This window comes from Telopea speciosissima, chromosome 5, assembly GCF_018873765.1.
Source record: "Telopea speciosissima isolate NSW1024214 ecotype Mountain lineage chromosome 5, Tspe_v1, whole genome shotgun sequence".
Classification (NCBI taxonomy): Eukaryota; Viridiplantae; Streptophyta; class Magnoliopsida; order Proteales; family Proteaceae; genus Telopea; species Telopea speciosissima.
This window is the reverse complement of record NC_057920.1, coordinates 68,488,990-68,511,354: the sequence shown is the minus strand read 5'-3', so window position 1 is coordinate 68,511,354 and position 22,365 is coordinate 68,488,990. Positions and strand designations below refer to the sequence as shown.

Sequence of the window (22,365 nt, the reverse complement as noted above, 5' to 3'; positions counted from 1 at the left end):
TTTGCATCTTTTCAAGTTATCCCTAATCTTCCATGATGTTTTTTCCTTCAATTTCTAAAAAAAAAGGGAGAGGGATGGGGGGAATAAAATGCAATGCTTGCATATATATCCTTACTTGAAAAAATTGCAGGTCTATGAATTGTTGAGATGGTTCTATTTTGAACAGTGCTTTTCATAGGAAAAAAATTTGCTGCTGTTTATCTGTTGCTCGGTATTAGATAAGGGGCATCCATGTCAAGCTTACTTGCTTATGATTTCTTGACAGCAGATAAGCTAGTGGGATATGTTCAGGTACTTTATGTAATAGTACACCACAGACAACATGTTTGACTCGACTGTTTTACAACTCCCCTTGAACTTGTAAGTGGCACATTCTTTAGCTATTTCTGTTGACTTTTTTTAGGATCTAATATGTTTAAATCAATCTTTGAGAGTATTTTCTTTCCATGGTTACTGTTCTTATTTTCAGGAGAGGGGAAACTCTGGTCAGAAGTACAGAGACTGGTGGAAGAAATTATAATTCTGAAAATCAGTTCGATCTTGTGAATGAATTTAGGAGTTGTAACTCCAAAATTGAGGTTAGAACTGTTGGACTTGTAGTGGGCTGGATCCTTCTTCTGAGAAACTTGAGGGGAAGACTGAAAATAGGTTGTTGGAATTCATTATCTGTTTGTGGAATTTATCCTTTGCCCCCTTTCTTCTTCTTCTCATTTTCATCCTCTGCAGTGGCATCTGAAGATTTAAGGCAACTTTATTACTTCACTTTGTCAGTTTGTTAGATATGTATATATTATCTGATTTGTCGTATGGAAGAAATAACATATTTGTAATCAAACCATGTCATTATGATGACAGTCCTGGTATTATTTTCTTACATTTTTATCATCTCTTCAACTGGTTGGATTGGGACCAAAATTTAATTACCTCAAGTGTTTCCTTTCCGTTTGCTGATCAATATTTTCGGGAGGTGTTAGAGTTTTAACACTACTATGATGGATATGGAATTTCATTATTCTCTTTCTCTCTCCCCCTTGTATTTTTGTGTGTGTTAGGGGAGTGGTGGTTACACAGATGACTAAAAATTTCTCTTGGTATATTAGCAACTGCCAATTTCTTTACTGCCGCTGTTGATTCTTTGCCTTCAGTGACAAATTCTTATACTCTTTCACTGTGAGATCTACCATTGAATTTTTGTGGTTGTTGATTTATAAACCCTTCACTTGGTCAGGTGAGCAACTCTTGTCAAGAAACAGGAAGCCCTAGTTCATGCAATAAAAGCAGCAGTACCTATCCCTACAGAGTCCAACTTGAACAGGATGTAAGTTTTCCTGCTTGTATTCACCATAGCAACAAAACACTATCTTGCTGCTTGTTGGCCCCATTTATAAACAGGATCCAATCAGATTTTGTATGGTACTTATCAGAATTTCATCTATCAAAAAAGATATTTAACAAAATTCATAATCTATTGGAGTGTTGAGTAGGAAAGTTTCTATGAAGCGTCACTGGTTATCAATATCTACTTATTATTTTGCACTTAAAGACTTAATGCTCTGAACTGCAGATCTTGAGCAATTACTATCTGTAATGATATTAACTCCTTAGTGAACCAGAAGAGATAGTGAAAGACAAAGAGAAGAAGAAGAGGATGAGGGGAACCCAAGGGGGAAGAAGACTGGACGATAGATTATATGTTCTATCGTACCAACCCCTAGATTTTTATATATTAAGTAAAACAGAACTGCAATAGGAAAAGAACTCTTAACCTTGCTCACCTAAGACCTAAACACAATAGGAAACTAAGAACTAATTATAATAGAAATTGGGATCAATAAGAAATTAAGCTAGACTACTTAACCAAGAATATAAACCCACGGGATAGATAGATAGATAGAGCATCCGTTAGTTCTATCGTACCAGCAGTGTTCCTTTTTATTAAAGCTAAAATAGAGTTACAATGGGAATAGAACTATTACTTAGCTAATCCTAAAGTCTAATTACAATAGGAAACTGAAAATTAATTACAATAGAATAAGAATCAATAAGAACCTAATCTAAAATACTTAGCCAAGCACACAATGCCACAGTATGGAGGTCCATGGACACCCGTGGAACCCCAACCAAGATATACCCTCTCTAACACTCTCCCCCAAGCTGGAATATACATATCAAAGGCTCTAGCTTGGAACAACAAGAACACATATTAAAAGCAACACAGTCTTGAATAGCAGTTGTAGACGCCATTGAGCACAGAGAGACCTGAATGGATAGAGAATCTGTTAATTCTATCGTACCAGCAGTGTTCCTTTTTATTAAAGCTAAAATAGAGTTACAATGGGAATAGAACTATTACCTAGCTAATCCTATAGTCTAATTACAATAGGAAACTGAAAACTAATTACAATAGAAGAAGAATCAATAAGAACCTAATCTAAATTACTTAGCCAAGCATACAATGCCACAGTATGGAGGTCCATGGACACCCATGGACCCCCAACCAAGATACACCCTCTCTAACACTATCTCACAAGCTGGAGTATACATGTCAAAGGCTCTAGCTTGGAACAACAAGAACATATATTAAAAGCAACAGAGTCTTGAATAGAAGTTGTAGATGCCATTGAGCATGGAGAGACCTTCACTCAGGTAGCAATATCAGCTCAAACAGACTAATAATCAACACCAATAGATAAAAAATCATCGTGTTGAAATAACCCAACATAACCATCAGTAACAAACAAAATATGCGGTGGAGAACACTAATCCGCAATCCAAAATATCGTATTAGGATCAACATCATAAGCTCTTGCCAAGGAAGGCAAGTAGTAAGCTTCACAAAGAAGACAGATAAGAGTGCAAATATCGATGCACTTATGAGCCTCAAATGGAGGTCATAGACAAAATTGCAGCATAGGTAGCTGCGAACCAGGTAAAAGTGCAGTATAGGTCAGTGCGAACCATTGATAAAAGTGCAGTATAGGTTACTGTGGACCATTGATAAAATGCATAATAGGTTACTGTGGACCATTGATAAAAATGCAGTATAGGTTATTCCGAACCAAATAACAGCATCAGGTTGCTAGAGAACAAGTAGCAACATCAGGGTTCTGGAGACCAAATAACTCAGCATAAGGTTTGCAATAGCTAAATGATGGTGTGCAACATCGGTCAGCCATAGACCCCCTGCTACTGGATCTAATCCTCCACGAAAAGTAAGAATTTTGCATATTTTGACCAATTTAAGGTGAAAAATGGGGTTGCTCCCTCAGCAAAACTGGGATAAAGTTGAGCCAAAAGATTCCGATTCAAGATAAATTCATGAGGAAGTGGGATTATGAACCACTCTGCATAAGGTTGCTGTGAACCACTCAGCATAAAGTTTCTGTGAACCATTAATGAATTGCATAGTTGCTGTATTACTGAATACCATCTTCAGAGATAAAATTGTTACTGAGGACATGATCAGATAACATAAACAAATAAATGATAATAATCTTCAACTGATAAGCAGATGACATGAACAAATAATCTTCAACTGATGACTTGAGCAGATAAGAATCTCCAATCTCCCCTCACGTGTAGCATTACATGTAGACAAATAATGCATAGGATGTAATAAAGAATATTCCACCCTCATATGGCAACAATAATCAGCATCACGAAGGATGAGCATCAAAATAAATACCATAAGCAAAAGCAGCTGCAAATTAAAATACCGGATAGGCCAGATTTAAACAAATCTGAGCAAAGAATCGTCAATAATAGCAATAACAACCATTACGCCATGCAAGTAACAATCTTCAAAAAATTGTAACTCCATACTGACGTGATTTAGGGGTCCAAGACCCTAAATTGGGTGCTATGGGCCCACAGATGGCAATAGAAACTCAATTATAATGAAGGAGTGACAATTTGGAAATTGTTAGAGATATAGGCCAGAATACCGTAGGGGTATTCTGGTCCTTTCCTCCTTTTATGTTATGTTAGTTATTCTCTTCCTTTATACTTATGTCGGCTATATAGGGGCATAATTGTCTATGTAATTCTGTTTTAATTCTTATAAATAAAGGGCTTAGGGAATCATATTGATTCACTTAAGCATTAAGCATTAAACTATTCTCTGTTTTAACATGGCATCAGAGCCACGATATCTCTGATTTTTTTTCCAAAAATCCCTCCCTCCCATCGTGTTCTCTTCTCTTTCCCTTCTCTCTCGATTTTTTTTCTCCCCCTTCTCCTTGCTTCTTCTCCTTCTCTAAGGGCAGCACTGTAGAGGTGGTCTTATGATCTAGTTGCTGCCCCTTCCCACCTCTTTTTTTTCCTTTTTTCCATGACCTAACACTTATTCTTGAACATTAGGCCTGCTTGCGATAATTGGAGTCTCCTGTTTTTGAAGTTCAGTCCTCGATTTATTGGGACTGCACCTCCTTCTATTGGGGACCCTCCTGCGATATTGGCCTGCTACTATCGGGACTACTACAGGTACTGAAGACCCCATCTCCCAATCTAGCCATTCCTTCAGTTTTTTTTCTTACAAAAAAAGGAAAAAAACCCTGCCTCTTCTTGGTTTTTGGGATTGGGCTGCTTGCTGCTGCTGCCTTTTTTAGGCTCTTTTTATTCTGCAATCAAGGACTTTCTCTGCAGTATATTGGACAGATTGGATCAGCCTTCTTCAGCAATTTTTTTTGGCTTTCCCTGCCCCATCGATCTCTGTTTTTTGGGTTTTCTTCCATAACCCTAACACATCGATCTTGGGGGGGGGGGGCTTCTCTATTGCTGCTGGTTTATTGGGGGGTGTATTTATCATCCTCAAGGGCCATTCGGATATCCTTTAGGCACTTGGTTTGGTCTCTCCGTTGGGTTTCTTTGCTGGACAGCTCTTCTCTGCACTATGGGTGACTCCACTGATCTTTCCACAGCTACATCTGATCAGGTTACCCATGACAAATCTGATTTTCGTGATCTCCACCCTAACCCTATCAAGTTACCTCCTACCCGACGTACTATAGTCAGTATGGATGTGGTTTTCCATGAAACCCTTTCCTACTATTCTTCCCCACTTCTTCAGGGGGAGTGTTCTAGTGAAGATATGGTTCATACTCTTGGGTTTTTCCTCCCTCCATCACCTATAATCACCAACCAACACTCCCCGGCTGCTGTCCAGCCTCCCGTGGCTGCTGTCCAGCCTCCCGAGGCTGCTGTCCCTTCACCTGAGGGGAATCCAATACAGGGGGAGATCATGGAAACAGGTGGTGGTAATGTTTCTATTCAGGGGGAGCTGACTCCAGTACAGTGGACCATTCGTAACTTTCAGAGGACCATTGACAATTCCACCATTCTCACTTATAACCGGAGATGGTCTAACAGAGGGCAGAATCAGCCTACTGCAGCACCGATACCCATTCAGTTGCCGCCTCAGGATCCAGATCCTCCTCCTCTTGGTGAGCCCTCCTCTTCTGATCTACCCATTGCACATCGCAAAGGTACCAGGACCTGCACTTTACATCCTATTTCCCGTTTTGTTTCTTGTAGTTCTCTTTCTCCCTCTTTTCGTACCTTTGTTTCCTCTCTTTCTTCTGTTTCCATTCCTAAAAGTTGGCAGGAAGCATCTACAGATGGGAAGTGGAAGGCAGTAATGTTGGAAGAAATGCGAGCATTGAACAAAAACAATACGTGGGATCTTGTAGCTCTTCCTCCAGGGAAAAAACCAGTGGGTTGTAAATGGGTGTTTGTGGTCAAGCAGAAGGCAGATGGTACAGTGGATCGGTACAAGGCCCGTCTGGTTGCTAAAGGCTTCACTCAGACATATGGCATTGACTACTAGGAGACTTTCGCACTGGTAGCAAAACTCAATACTGTACGGGTATTGCTATCCTGTGCAGCGAATCTTGGATGGGATCTTTAGCAGTTGGATGTGAAGAATGCCTTCCTCCATGGTGAACTACAAGAAGAAGTATATATGGACATTCCTCCAGGTTTTTCAAGTCTTGCTACCAAGGGTAAGGTGTGTCAACTGAAGCGTGCACTCTATGGCTTGAAGCAGTCACCTAGAGCTTGGTTCGGTAGATTTCATAAGGCTATGCTGTCCGTGGGTTACCAGCAAAGCAATGCTGATCATACCTTGTTCATCAAACGTGTGGGTGTTAAGGTTACTCTCCTCATAGTCTATGTTGATGATATTGTAGTGACCGGTAATGATGGTGATGAGATCAACATGTTGAAGCTGTTCCTTGGCCGTGAGTTTGAAATTAAGGATCTGGGGACTCTGAAATATTTTCTAGGGATAGAGGTTACCCGTTCTTTAAAGGGTATATTTATGTCTCAAAGAAAGTATGTCCTAGATCTACTATCTGAAACGGGGCTACTTGGGTGTCATCCTTCGGACACTGCCATAGAAGCTACGACAAGACTCAAGGAGAAAGAAGGCACACCAGTTGACAAAGGTCGTTATCAGCGGTTAGTGGGCAAACTTATCTACCTATCTCACACTTGCCCTGACATTGCCATTGCTGTGAGTATGGTCAGCCAGTTTATGCATGACCCTTATTCTTCTCATATGGAGGTAGTCCTTCGTATCTTACGATACTTGAAGTCTGCTCTGGGACAAGGGATACTTTTATGTCCCAATGGTCATCTAAAGGTTGAAGCATACACTTATGCAGATTGGGCTGGTTCCAGTGATAGGAAGTCCATCTCTGGATATTGCTGTTTTGTTGGTGGGAACCTTGTCACCTGGCGTAGTAAAAAACAGAATGTGGTGGCCAGGTCCAATGCTGAGGCTGAATTCCGTGCGATGACTCATGGTATCTGTGAATTGTTATGGCTTAAGGGGCTATTGCAAGATATTGGAGTTGTTGTCCAACTTCCAATGATGTTATATTGTGACAATAAGGCTGCCATAAGCATCGCTCATAATCCTGTCCAACATGACCGTACTAAACATGTGGAGGTGGACAGACATTTCATCAAGGAGAAACTTGAAGCTGGACTAATCTGTGTTCCCTATGTGAAGTCTATTGATCAGCTGGCTGATGTGTTCACGAAGGGGCTGACTGGCAAAGTGTTTCATCCATTTCTAGCCAAGTTGGGCATGTGTGACATTTTTGCACCAACTTGAGGGGGAGTGTTAGAGATATAGGCCAGAATATCGTAGGGGTATTCTGGTCCTTTCCTCCTTTTATGTTATGTTAATTATTCTCTTCCTTTATACTTATGTCGGCTATATAGGGGCATAATTGTCTATGTAATTCTGTTTTAATTCTTATAAATAAAGGGCTTAGGGAATCATATTGATTCACTTAAGCATTGAACTATTTTATGTTTTAACAGTAATTAACCATAATGTTCAAGGGGCCCTTGGGTAGATAAAAGAGAAGGAATAGTAGAACTGATGCTTGAATGCATTAGATCGGTTCTCCAATCTTCTTACATCTATTGGTGTGACATCTAGGGTATCCCCAAAGCCACCATCAAAGCTATGGAAAACCTCTTCTGCGCCTTCCTCTGGAAAGGGAAGGAAGTTTCCAAATAACTTCATCCAATCAGCTGGAAATCCATTCGCCTCCCCAAATCTAAAGGGGGCCAGGGTATTCGCCGCATCCGTGATTCCAATACCGCGGGTATCCTGAAGCTCATTTGGAAAATTTCCTCTAGACATGACTCCATCTGGGTCAACTGGGTCTACTCTCATCTTCTCGAAAATGACTCCATCTGGATTGGTCCCATCAACTCCGACTCTTCTTGGATCTGGCGCAAGATTCTCCTCCTTCGCCCTCTTGCCCTTAGAGCTACCTCCTCTGTTATTGTAGATGGATCAACCACCTCCCTTTGGCTTGATCCTTGGCACGCTCTAGGGGATCTCTATAATGTCTTTGGAGCTCGATCAATTTACTCCTCTGGCATTCCCAAATCCGCCCCCTCTTCTCTATCATTTCTCTTGGCTCTTGGTCTCCCCCCACCCCCACATCCCTATCCTCTCCCAGATCTGGCCGACCCTCCCCCCTTCCACCCCTCTTCCCCTGCTCTTGCAGATAAGGTTATTTGGCTCCCCTCTTCCAACGACCTTTTTAGCTTTAGATCGGCTTGGAACTTTGTTCGTAACCCTAGCCCCTCTGTCCCTTGGGACAAACTAGTCTGGTTCAAAGGTCTCATCCCTCGACATAGCTTCATGGTCTGGAGAACACTTAGCCTTTGCCTCTCAACCCAAGCCTTCCTTCTCCACCGTAACATCCTTGTCTCCCCCTCTTGCATCTTCTGTTGGAATGGTTCTGAGGACATTGCCCGCCTTTTCTTTTCCTGCCCCTTTACCTCCACCATATGGAAAAAAGCCCTCTTGACCATTTGGCCTTGTAGCAGGAGACCTTTGCCCTTTGATAGAGAATGGCTTTGGATGGACATGACCTTCCATGGCTGCTCGTTCTGTGACACTGTTGGAAAGCTTGTGTTTGGATCCGCTGTCTACCATATTTGGATGGAGAGGAATCTTAGGAGATGGACCTCTAACTCTTGGTCCTTCAACCTGATTTGGAAAGCCATCTCCTTTGACGTTTCCTCTAGGCTCTGCTCTATTCCTCATAGGTCCATTTTTGATACCCCAAGGAACAGGCGTATTGTTGTTTCCTGGGGCTTAGATAGCTCTCTTTTGCAGCCCCCTCCCTCTTCTTAGGATGGCTTGAGGCTTGCGCTTTTGTTTCTCTCTCCCCCCCTCTTTCTCTTTTCCCTTCTCCTTTGTATATTTCCCCCCCCCCTTTTTTTTTCTTTCTCCCCCCTGCCCCCTCCTGGGGTTTGGTAATAGATTTTATTTACCCAAAAAAAAAAAGAAAAGGGAATGACATGAGTATAATTTGTTGAAATCCAATTATAAGCACAAACATAGCCAAAGGGTAAACTTAAATGGGAAGTAAAATAAGGATTAAAGTGAATTAAAGCAAAAAGGAGGGGTAGTTATGGGATTAAGAAAATATAAATATGTGGTTGTCTTCAATCTCCCATTGAGATAAAGCAAAACATGACTGTTCTCTTGACAGTCATGCAACTAGAAAATCCTTTTTTTCGCAATCGAGAAAAAGGGGGGGGGTAACCAAGGGAGAAGAGTTAGGAGGTAACTATGGAAGGGGGGAGGTTGGCAGACCTTGTCGAACCAGGAAAACCATCTTCAGCAATTCAACAGGGAATCAGAAAACCAGAAATCGGTACCATCTTCAATTGATACCTAATCGAAGCATCTTCAGAAACGATTCAGCAACAAATCGATAAGAAAAAATCAGAAATCACCAGAGGGAATAAATCGATAGCATTTTCAGCAATCAATAGCAAAAATCAGATAGCAGCAGCAATTGATTTCCTCAAGTACCAGAAATCAGCAGCACTTAACCACGATACCAGGTTTAATAACTCTCAACAGGCAGCCGTTGACACCAGGTTCAACAATAACTCATGATAGCAGGTGTCAGCAATCGATACCAGATTCAGCAGCAAACAACTTCATGCGGTAACCACGGGTAAGCAAATCAGAAAATCGATTGCAGAAAACTTTAGGTATGATCCATCATACAAAAACTTCAATGTTCATCGAAACCTTAGTTCTTCTTCTCCTATCAACTAGGACTTCACAAGTTGGAATGAACAACCTAGGTGGCTGTACACTACAAACCAGAAATCTATACGACTCTCGAAACAATTATCAAAGGAGAAAACAAGTACTGGTTACAGCTCTGATACCATGTGACAAACCCAGATCCTGGGCCCAGTACGTGCAAGTAGAGAGAGAGAGAGAGAGCAGAGAAGAAAGAAGGAGATTGAGGCAGAAGATGAGAAGGCTGATCGATAGAATCTGTTAGTTCTATCGTATCAGCAGTGTTCCTTTATATTAAACTAAAATAGGGTTACAATTGGAATGGAACTATTACCTAGCTAATCGTAAAGTCTAATTAATGGGAAACTAAAAACTAATTACTATAGGAATAAGAATCAATAGGAACCTAATCTAAACTACTTAGCTAAGCACACAATCCCACGGTATGGAGGCCCATGGACACCCATGGATCCCCAACCGCGGTACACCCTCTGTAACAGTTCACTTGTGAACCAGTTCTCTGGTTCAAGCCTGGCCTGTGTTACTGTTCACATGTTATTCTAATTTCTTGCATACCGTAATTTGGTCTTAGATGGAAGTACTTACCTCAAATAGCTTGTTTGATAGGATTCTCTTCTTCTTCTTCCACGGTTTTCCTATCTTTGGGTAGCAACTGATGGCCAGACAGGGAGATCGACGGCCGTTAAAGTTTCAGCAGAAAACCTTCAAAACCAGAAACGCAGGGAGGAATGTTGTTCTCTTTAGTAGTTGCAGCAGTACAATGGGCACTCTTCAGTTGAGTCAATGGAATCTCAGCACTAGCGTTTAGATCTCGGTTGGTCTGAGATGTGCATCGAACAGATCTCAGAACATGTGGACCAGAAAGAATATTGGTTGGGAGAAGAAGGGGAAGAAGAAGATAGTCTCTGTTAGACTAGGGCATCTCGCAGGTTTCTCTTGTGCAAAGCAAAATTTCTTTCATTCATTAAATCGTGTCTCGACTCTTGAGCTCCGGCTCTTACAATTAAATAGCTTGCTAGCTTGCTGAATTACACAAATAGAAGGTAATAAAAAGGAAAAGCAATCCTTGCACAAGCGAGGGTGTTCCTTTTACAATAAGCAAAGATAAAAGTGGAAACAAATCTCTACCAAACTAGTACTGGCCTAAATCAAACTTAGAAACTAATAACTGACAAAAGAGAAACTAGATCTAAACCTTAATAGAAACTAAAGTATGGTAACGTTAGGATAGAATCTTTCTGTACTTGATATCTCCAATGGGACCTACAAAATCTTCTAAAAAGCATTCCTACACAAGGCAAATATTTGCTGAAATCTTTAATCGTCCTTTTCCTCTTCATGCTTCGAGCTACATCATTTAGAATCCCATTAGTTAGTTAAAATTATGGATCCAGACGTTCTTTCGTAAGATGCACTCTTTAAATATTTATGTGGATTTAATTTTTTCAACACTGCTTTACTAGATTTTATTGTTCAAACAGAGAAGAAACGAGAATGGTTGCTCTCATATTAGTAGATATATGGTGTCCTAAATTCTTTTTTGTTCAAGAAAAGATCTTATTGAGAAGGAGAAGGGATTATAGAAGAACAAACTATAAATTGTGGAAGAGAATGTGACTCATGAATATTATTTGTTGTATTCCAAAGGATGAGTTTATTTTGAAATTCTTGTCATTTTTGGTTCGTTACAAGTGCTTGCAAATGCTTCACATAACTAGTTTAGGACTATGAAAAAGTGGCTCAGTTAGTCAGTGCCTTTGATATCCTCTAATGAAAGTCATTCTATTATAGGTTAAGATATTGCAAGAACGCCTACGAGAAGAGAAGGAACTGCATGCTGTCCTACAAAATGCCGTTGAGCATGCTTCTGTAGCATCATCTAATCTTTCATGCCTCCCACCTGATGTAACTGTTCCTTAACGTTTTTTATTTTTCTTTTGGGCAGTGTTAACTTGTAGTATTCTAATGCTGTGAAAAATGGGAAGGCCGATCCTTAAGAAATCCCCCTTGAAATTTATTTTTGCGTTGAAAAAAGTCTTCCAAATCTTAATTATTTCTGAATTTGAGCTTCATTTGAGTGTTCTAAACGTCAATATTCCTCATTTTCAACTTCATCTTAGTTTCCATACTTCAATATTCTTCATATCAGTTGATCAGTGAGTTTACCAAAGCTTCGTAAACCAGCACCAAAGGAGGGAGACGATAGAAGTTAAATCCCCCTATCTTACCAGCCAAACCACTTTATAATATGCTGAAAGTCTTAGTTACAATAGGAAACTAATAGGCTAAGCCTAATCCTAATTACAAAAGGAAAGAAATAAATAATAAAGATAACTTAGCTAACTAGCTATCAAAGAGGAACTATCCCACAGTATGCTTGTCCATGGATGTGTATGGACTAGCACCTCATGCTACATCCTCTAACATTCCCCCTCAAGCTGGAATATATTTATATATATCTCCCACACCTATCTTGGAGCAACCACTAAGAAAGGCACGCCAGAACAACGCCTTTGTGAACAAATCACCAAGTTGATCATTGGAATTGACAAACGGAATTGCAATAAAAGCCCTTGCATAACTGCACTCCTCTCAAAATGACGATCAACCTCAACGTGTTTAGTCCTCTCATGAAAAACCGGATTACTGGCAATATATATATTGCAACTTGATTATCACAGTACATCTTCATAGGTTTCATAGCTGAGAACCCTAATTCTTGAATGGGAGATTTCAACCACATCAATTCCCTGCAGTATGTGCCATAGCTCTGACTCGTCTAGACTAAGCCGAGCAACCGTAGTATGTTTCTTACTCCTCCAAGTTACAAGGTTACCATCAACAAAGGTGCAATATCCAGTGGTTGATTTGCGATCATCAGCAGCGTTGTCCCACTCAGCATTAGAATAACCCATAATATCTGTGTGACCATAATGTAGCTCTAAATAGGAGATGGATCCTATTAGAGGCCAAGCAACAGGATCTAAATAAGGCTGCTGGTTTGGCTAGGCAGTTTTGGGGCTGTTTAGGGCAAATTTAGGGTTTAGGCTAGGGTTAGGGATGAATGTGATACATGGTAATGATCAGTAGGTCTAGGGGATTATTTTGATATAAAAAAAGAAGGATTTGATTAGGTTTTATAATTCTGCAGATTTAGGGTTAGGGTTTTGGGTTTTAGAAATTAGGAAAACTACCAAAACTAGGGTTTTGAGTGGGATCTAAGGGCTGGGGCTGAGGTCGAGTTTTCTAAACAGGGAGGGGGAGACTCGATAGTAATTTGGGCTGAATTGGATGGTTAATTAGGTCTGAACAGGTTTTTGGCTAGTTAGGGTTTTAGTGGGGTGAAGGGGAATTAGGGTTTAGCTATTGAAGATGAGGCAGCAGTCTAGGTCGAGTGGAGACAATGGTGTGGGGAGGCTATGGCCTAAGTTTGATTGATTTCTGATGGAGGAACAGATCTGGACAGAATTCAGCAGTCTAGGGTTTATGAAAGTAAAACAGAAAAATAAAGGGGGATCGAATGGGGAAGAAGGAAAAAAAAAAACAGAATTAAAACTCAAACTCACCACAGGAATCCACCGGCAGCAGCTTGACAATTGAAGGAACCTCCCGATCTTCTCGATGCAAGGTGTCGCAGTAATCCACCCACCCTATCCACAAGGATGCACTCACAAAGGAGCAGGAACAGCAGCAGCAACAGCCGACAGCAGCAAACAGATTTTTTTAATTCAAATTTCAATGTGTGGGGGAGCCTCCCACGATTTCTAATTTTATAATAAAGGGCCAATGGCCAAATCCTAGTACAAAATAACCTCTCCCTTGATAAATCGTGGAAGGGAAGGAATATAATTCAAAAGATAGTAATTAAAACTGTAAAATGTCCTAACTACCCCTACTAACTTAAATTAAAAGACTCTAACTTAAAACAACTAATTTAAAAGAAGATTCCATACTAGCCAATAGGATATAAGGACCTATTAACCAATAGGAACACTTCACTTAAATTAGACCAATTGAACCAATTGGGTGCAACCAATTCTAAACCGGTTCAATCTAAAAACAGGAAAATAAACTAAGTATGGAAAATAATAATCCTAATCTATGGCTCCCTAATCAAGCCTTAAGTTCAGGGCTTCTTCTTCTTCCTACTTGGAGCTGCATCAGACCATGGTGTAGATGGATAAGTCCTTTCCCAGGAACCCCTTTAAGACATCTTAGAATGCAGCATACAACATCCTGGTGAGCCTGTTTAGGATTTTCCATAAATTGATTAATAACTCCAACAGCAAAGGAGATATCAGGACGGGTACTAGTCAAATAAATTAGCTTCCTAACGAGTCTTCTGTTCTGATGTTTATCCAAAAATTCTTTGTCATCACATGCCCTAAGTGTCTAATTAGGATCCATAAGGTTTTCAATAGTCTTACAGCCCAACATGGCAGTCTTGGATAGAAGATCAAGGACATATTTCATCTGAGATAAACTGACACCCTTCTTGCAACGGACAACTTCAATTCCCAAGAAGTACCTAAGCATCCCTATATCCAGCATCAATGCTAGAAGAATCATTGCCAAAAATTATAATATCATCAACATACATAATAAGAATGACAATCTTGCTCCTGCGACGATGGACAAAAATAGAGTGATCTGAGAATCATTGAATGAAACCATAACCACCAACAACTTTACTAAACTTATCAAACCAGGCAAGAGGAGATTGTTTCCATCCATAAATAGCTTTGTGAAGGCGACATACCTTGGACTTATTCTTCCCCTGAGCTACATACCCTGGAGGTTGCTCCATATATACTTCTTCCTTCAGATCACCATATAGAAATGCATTTTTTGATATTGAGTTGAAACAGAGGTCAATCAAGATTCATTGACAAGGAAATAAAAAAACTAATAGAGTTGAGGAGGGCTACTGGAGAGAAGGTCTCAAAATAGTCAACACCATAAGCTCCTTTCTAGGAGGTAAGTTAGTAAGAGACCATGTCCAACGATCCAACAAGGCATCCATTTCAACATCCATAGCATGTTTCCAACCATGTTGCAACAAGGCCTCCTGATACTAATTAGGTACAGATATAGAAGATAAAGATAAAGCAAAGTTTTGAGACAACAACAAAATGAGAATCAGGATAAACAATATGAGATTGTTGAATACAAGTACAAGTACCTTTACGACGGGCAGCTGGCAAGTCAGAACAGGGGGGATCCCCAGGCAAGGGGTCCGATGAAGTAGAGGGCGGTAGCGAAGAAGTAGCTGGTTTAGTCGAAGTTTTCTTGGGATGACGCTTGTAGACCTGCAGTTCCTTGATTGAAGGGCTAGTAGTGGGAGAGTCAGTAAGAGCAAGAGTAGGAATCGGCGGAGAAATAAGAACCTCAGCGTCCACCAGACAACTCTTAGAAGTGAAGTATGGTGTGGTCTCAAAGAAGGTAACATCAGCATTGACAAAGTGTTGACGTGTAGTAGGGTCATATCACTTCTACCCCTTTTCCGTGCAAGCGTATCCAAGAAACACACACTCGGTTGCATGCAGAGATAAAAGGTTGTGAACAGAGCATACATAACCAAACACCCGCGGAGATAAACCAAACAAAGAAGTACTAGGATAAGCCAAAGAAAGGGAGACTGGTTATTCTACAACAAATGACATGCGATCTATTAAATAATAAGCAGTAAGAACAGCATCACTCCACAAATATTTGGAAACATGCATTCGAAACATCAATGAACGGGCAACCTCAAGCAAATGTTGGTTTTTCCGTTCTGCAACACCATTTTGTTGGGGGGGTGGTGGTGGTGGTGGTGGTGTAAGTGCTATTGGTTTGATGAATCATGCCATGAGCAGAGCAAAAGTCAGATATTTCATGTTGAGTATATTCTAAAGCATTATCTGAATGAAAAATCTTAATTGAAACCAAACTGAGTCTGTCTTTCAGAATAAAACCATTTAATTGTAGATAAAAATTCAGAACGATCCTTTAACAAATATAACTATATAATCCTAGAATGATTGTCAACAAAGGTAACAACATAGACAAAATCTAACTAACTCTTGACACAACATGGACCCCACACATCAGAGTGAATCAAGGAAAACAAAGAACTACGAGGGGCATCGCGAGATGGGAATGATGTACCATGATGCTTTCCAAGTGCACTGGCTTCACACTCAAGATGAGAAATGCTCTTGCAACTAGGAATGATTTGTTGAAGGTTGGAAAAAGACAGATGTCCCAACCGGTAATGCTACTGAAGAGGAGAGACAGTAGAAGAAGCAGCAGATGCGACTGTAGTAGGGGTCCCATCAAAATAATAGAGGTCATCCTTCTCATGCCCTCCACCAATTGTCATCCTTGTCTGGAGGTCCTTAAAAACACAAGTGGGATAAAAGATTACTGAGCAATTTAATGATTTTCTTTTGGATTTCATTTTTTCATCTAATACCCTGCCATACATGCAGTTGATTTTAGTGATTTTGATTATCAATCTGTCTAATATACTCATCCATATTTTGTTTATCTTTCTATGATTCGTTATTTGTTACTTGATTCTCTAACTTGGATTATTTCATACACTGCACAGGCTCAAGAACTCTTGTCTGACATTGCCATGTTGGACGTTACTGTTTCAAAACTAGAGCAACAGATGGTTTCATTGCATTTTCAACTTAGTCAAGAAAGAAATGAATGGAGACTTGCAGAGTACCATTTGAAACATTCCCCTTCTCAGTCACTATTTTTTTTCTCCCCTGAAAATATGAAAGAATTTGTACGTAATATTTCTCTGGTACCTTTCGTCATAATAGTTCATGACTGTGATAATTGATATGCAGATTTCCTCCTATAGACTAGTCTGATGACAATTTCGCCTTAATAGTTCTCTCTCTTTTCCTTTTGTGTATGTGTGTCATTTTTTCATGGCCATTCAATATATTAGTTGTCAACTTTGTTTAGGTGATACTTTTGGTTGGCTCCCAGAACATAATTTTTCTGTATACACAATGTAAAAAAAACTTTGGTCAATTTGTTTCTCTATACCATGAGAACTTGTATTAATGTTCAACTCAGAAGGATAAGGCAGTATATTTGGTTTGGGGACTTGGGACTGATAATACAGATTGGAAGCCTCTTAATTTTCTGTGTCTCTGAAGTATAAGGGATTGGGGCCTACCATTGCTTAGACCTAATTTCTGAGATAAACTGAGAAAAATCATCTTGTGCAGTGATCTTATTTATTTTTTGAACTTTATATTACTTATGCAGATCATGGTCAGTGTGAATTTTTTTTTTTTTATTGTTTTCAAATGGTTGAAAAAAATTCAACAAAGAAATGCTAGATCAATTGGTCAAAAACTGAGGGTCAAGAGGCCTTGGACCCAACAGATTCTATTCAATTGGCTCCAATGTCAGTGAAGAATCTAAGTTTTGTTAACCAAACATATAAGTTGCCCCTGTGATATATAAAGAATGGTCTGTAGGGCATACTGGATTGTCCTATGTGGGTGGTGTATTTTTTGCTTGTTTTTTTTTTTTGGATGAATAAAAATTTAATTACGAAGAAAGGGGGGAGGGATATACAAGCCCGAGAGCCAACAAAGCTAACCGGAGGCTAGGAAGAGCTCAAAATGGTGGTGGGGAGGCTCCAGGAGGCAACAGTAAGCCTGTTCCTTGGGGAATCCCTAACACTACTCAGGGGGAGGGAACTAGCTTTAGATGAAACATCAAAGAAGATGGCCTTCCAAATCTTGTCGAAAGAGCGGGAGTTGGACGTCCATCTTCTAAGGTTACGCTCCATCCAAATGTGAGATATGGTAGCGCAAAAGGCAAGCTTGCCAACCGTGTCACAGATCGAGTTGCCACCAAAAGTCATGTGAATCCAAACCCATTCACGAGAAAGGGGTAGAGGCCTTCTACTAGCAGGCTAACAATGGCGGAGAACCCGGTTCCAAATGGAGGCAGCAAAGGGGCAAGTGAAGAAAAGATGATCTGTGTCTTCATGCCCACTCCAGTAGAGGCAGCATCTAGGAGAGACCTGGATGTGCCGGTGGGAGAGAAAGGCTTGAGTTGGAAGACAATTTGCTAGTGCACGCCAAGCAGTGAAACTTTGCCTTGGGATGTAACCTCTGAACTAGACCACTTTTTGCCAAGGACAAGGGGTCCCTCTATGTCTAACCATCTCCTAGGCAGAGTGGGAGTTGAAAGTGCCTGTGCTGGAGGGGAGCCAAGAGATGGTGTCACCTCTGCCTCTGTGCCCAGGGGGGATGGGGGGGAGGGGAGTCCGCAAGGGGGGGGGGGAGAGGAGGGGGGCGACCAAGAGCCGTTGGTGATGATGGAGGCCAGAGGGGTAAATCTGTCCAAGCCGGACTCATAGATGGTATGGGGGCTGACTATGGAGGCAAGGACCCCTGAAGGATGCCATTTATCGAGCCAAAGATAGGTTTGTGATCCATCGTCAATCCTGCAAGAGATGGCATCCCTGGCTATGTGCCTCACTTGAAGAATTCTGCGCCAAATCCAGGACGAGTCCGGACTAGCGCTGACCGTCCAAATGGAGTCTCTACGAAGAGACCCCGCATACACCCAAGAAGTCCAAATGCTAGATTTGTTGGTGAGGAGCTTCCAAACCAGTTTGATAGAGCCTGCTAAGTTGGCATCTTTGATCCTTCTGAGACCTAGACCTCCTTCAGATTTGGGAAGGCAAATGGCGGACCAGCTCTTGGGATGTAGGAACCTGGCAGAATCAACACCTTTCCAGAGAAAAGCGCACATAATGGACTCGGCAGCCTTGATAGTAGCCTTGGGAAGACCAAAAACACCTCTCCAATAGATATAGCAAGACTGGAGAACCGATCTGATAAGCTCTAGGCGACCTGCATGGGATAGGAGTTTGGCTTTCCAAAGCTGAAGTCTCTTTCGGAGGAGGTCAAGGATGGGGTTGCAGTGGTAGGCCGAGAGTCTGGCTGGAATGAGGGGAAGGCCAAGGTAACGGACAGGGAGGGAGGCTAGGGGAAAGCCGGTGATGGAAGAGAGGGCTGCTTTGGTCGAGTCGGGAACCCCAGCTACGAAGAGTTGGGATTTAAGGAGGTTGATGCGCAGTCCGGAAAGCCCCTGAAAAAGGTGGAGGGAAGACATAATGTGCTCAATGGACGAGGGGACAGCTTTGGAGAAGATCATTAGGTCATCCGCGAAAGCAAGATGGGTTAGGTTGGGCTTGCACTTAGGGATGGGGGCAATGAGGTGGATATCAGTTTTGGATTGGAGACTGCGAGAGAGAACCTCAAGGGAGAGGCAGAAGAGGAAGGGGGAGAGGGGGCATCCTTGGCGGATACCAGCAGAGGAGGGGAAGTAACCCGCAGGGCTGCCGTTGAGGAGAACAGAGAACCGAGGGGAAGAGATACAAAAGCGGATCCAATTAACAAATGTGGGGGGGGGAAAGACATCTTAAGGAGGACTTGGGTGATAAAGTCTCAACAAATGGAGTCAAAGGCTTTGTGAATGTCAATCTTCAGGAGGGCTGAAGGGGCAATGGAATTCCGGTGGAAGCCTCGAACAATTTCTTGACAGAGGATGATGTTGTCTGAGATACTTCTCCTGGAGATGAAGGCGGACTGATTGGGACTAACAAGGGAGTCAATGACAAGTTGAAGACGATTGGCAAGAATTTTGGCGATGAACTTGTAAAGAAGATTGCAAATGGAGATGGGTCTGAAGTCCGCCATGGAGGAGGCACCAGAGGATTTAGGGATGAGGCAGAGAAAGGTGTGATTGATGTTAAGGATCTGGTGGGGGTTGAAGAAGAAGCTCTTGATGGCATATCTAAGCTCAGTTCCAATGATGTCCCAGCAGGAGGAGAAAAATCCCATGCTGAAGCCATCCGGGCCAGGAGCTTTGCTAGCCTTGTGAGAGTGAACACCTGAAGCAATTTCGGAGTCAGAGGGGATGGAGTAAAGGGAGTGGTAGAGGTTGGAAGGAACGAATTTGTTGATAAGACCCTCCGGAATAGAGGGATGAGAGGAGGGGGGGACAGAAAATATTGGTAAAGTAAGAAACAACTTCAGTTTTGATGGCATTGACAGAGGAAAGGACCGATCCATCGGAGGAAGTGAGAGAGAGAATGGAGTTGGAGTTGGTTCTGGCTTTGAGGGATCGATGAAAGAAAGCGGAGTTGGAGTCTCCAAGTTCAAGCCATTTGATCTGGGTTTTTTGTTTCAGGAAGCTCTCCTCCAAAGAGAGAGAGGAGGCGACTTCAGAGGCAGCAAGGGACTCCTCCTCAGCGAGAGAAGGGTTGAGGGGGTCAGATTGGAGACGGGCTTGAATGGAGGAAAGAGTGTCGCGGCAAGAGGAGACACGGGAAGAGATATTACCAAAGGTGGAAGAGTTTCAAGACTTGAGGGCAGATTTGACATTTTTGCACTTTTTAGAGAAGGCAAGGAGGGGAGAAGAGAAGGATTGGACTGGGATAGCCCAAGCAGCCTGAACCAAAGGAAGGAAATCAGCATGGGAGGACCACATGTCGAAGAACTTGAAAGGCTTGGGACCAAAGGATAGATAATGGAGGACAAAGAGGGAAATGGGGGAGTGGTCAGAGAGGTCAGGGAGGTCAAAAACAGCGTGAGAAGAAGGAAGGGAAGAGAGCCAGGTATCATTGACAAGAACACTGTCAAGTTTGCAAGTCACTCTGTCATCACCAGAGTGCTTATTGTGCCAAGTGAGCTCGGCACCTGACCAGCGGAGGTCGTTGAGGCCAATATCCTCGAGACAGGTATTGAAGGCATCAACTGCTTGATGGTCAATGGGGGAACCACCAAGCTTTTCCTGACTATAGCGGACGACATTGAAGTCGCCTCCCATGCCCCAAGGGGCGGAACCAATGGACTGGGAGATGGAATGGAAGTCTTCCCAGAGTGGGAGACGGTCCTGAGGCCGGTTGAAAGCATAGACCATGGTGAAAAAGAAGAGATGGTTGTGGAGATGGTCAGAAATGCTGAGATGTAGATGTTGGGGAGAGGCGGAGGACACTAACAGATGGAATTTTGAAGGATCCCAAAGAACCCAGATACGCCCATTAGGAGAGTGGGCGTAATTGGAGATGAGGGACCAGAAGGGGGCAATGGAATGAGCGATGCGAGAGGCATTGGGTTCAAGAACCTTTGTTTTAAGGAGGCAGCAAAGGGAGGATTTGGAAGACTTGATGCGAGCACGAATTTCAGCTTGTTTAGCCGGGGCGTTGAGGCCACGGACGTTCCAAATGGTCCAAGGGATCATGAGCAAGGAGGGGGAGGGGGCAACCAACCAGCCGTGGGACTGACCCGGGAACCTGGGGGGACACTACGGGGTCTCGACCTATACTCCCTCAAGGGGGGAAAGCAAACCAGGGGGGAGGATGGAGAGGAAGGGGGCATAATGGACTGTGCACCAAAGGGGGAGGGGAGGGTCCAACCACTGGGTCAGAAGCAGACCCAAAAAGGTTCGGCCCAGGGTGTTTGGTAAGAGGGTTGGTTGGGTAGGCTGTAAATGGGTGATAAGTTAAATGGGTTTGAAGGGTGGGTAAGTCAAATGGGCTGGGTAAAGAAAACTGGATTGAGGGAGCGGGTAGATGGGTCGGGTTAGGGTGGGTAATAGCTTGAGGCAAGACGGGGGGGAAGAAAGGTGATCACGTGAGGGGTGTTTGGTGGAAAGGGGGTTCAGAGAACGAAAAGGTTGTAAGTTGAAAAGAGGTGAAAGGCTGTGGGTGGCAGATGTAAAAGGTTCAGAAGGTTTTCCAAAAGTGGGAGGGGAGCTGTGCGAAGGCAAAAGAGAGGGAGCAGGGGAAGCCTGCAGGTCATACTTACAGAGCTCAGGAGGAGTAGGCAGGTCTGCAGCGTCTCCATCAGCGTCTGGATCCAGCGACAGGAGGACGGCGAATCTGTTCTGGTCAACCACATTTGAATCGCGAGGTTGTTGGATATCGGGAACCTCGCCAAGGCTGAAAATCTCATCATCTTCAGGGTTTCTTCTCCGGCGACGGTTCCTGGTTTTTTTCCGGCCGCGAGAAGTATGCTGAGGCCTTGAATGCAGCGGAGTAGTCTTCGCCAGGTCTTGGATCATGGTCGAGGTCAAGGCGACAGCCTCAACTGCGATCGGGGTTACCATCGAGTCAACAGCAACAACTTCCAGCCCATCTTTCGTCTCTATCGCAGGCTGAGGAGCTGGTGCAGTGAGACCAGCAGGATGTTGACTCAGGTCCTGGACTGAAGCTGTTTCAGATTCTGACGCAGGGGCACCAACGGCGGTCGAAGGAGAAGCAACAGGGGTGGATGGAGGGGTGCTAGGAGGTAGGCACTGCTTCGAAGGATGTCCGAAGGTCTTGCATACAGAGCAGAATTGGGGCAGCCATTCATACACAACTCTCTGGGAGAAAGTGTGACCATCTTCTTCTTGAATGGTTACGAACTCCGGTGGGGGTAAATCAGCAGCAATTTCAACACAAATACGGGCGAAGGAAAGCCGGTCCATCTTCTTTGTTCTCTCGTCTGAAAAGAGAGGCTTGCCAATAATTGAACCCACGATGCTGAGGCCTGAGACACACCAGTAGTGGAGTAGGAGTCCCAGCAAGTTGACCTAGATGGGTATGAATTTGAGATCGATTTTGCTGAGGGAGGAGCAATGGTCCCATTGTCGGAGGAAGATTGGCTTTTTGCCTACCAACCAAGGACCACCCTCCAAGGCTCGAGACTTGTTTGCATCGTCTGAAACTCTGAAGATAAAGATGCTATTGG

General features: G+C 42.7%; 1 protein-coding gene across 4 annotated transcripts in view; it reads left to right on the top strand.

The window, feature by feature from the left end:
* The first annotated feature begins 218 nt into the window (after positions 1–218).
* Positions 219–22,365, top strand: part of LOC122662199 — a 40,766-nt gene continuing 18,619 nt past the window's right edge. For 2 of the 4 annotated variants that reach the window (XM_043857779.1, XM_043857776.1), the window contains exons 1-5: positions 219–360; positions 470–578; positions 1,229–1,318; positions 11,387–11,500; positions 16,191–16,394. In XM_043857779.1, coding sequence (XP_043713714.1) covers positions 323–360; positions 470–578; positions 1,229–1,318; positions 11,387–11,500; positions 16,191–16,394 — 555 coding nt within the window. In that variant the 5' untranslated portion in view covers positions 219–322. The remainder of the gene's footprint in view (positions 361–469; positions 579–1,228; positions 1,319–11,386; positions 11,501–16,190; positions 16,395–22,365) is intronic. The other 2 variants (XM_043857777.1, XM_043857778.1) reach the window with 2 other exon arrangements.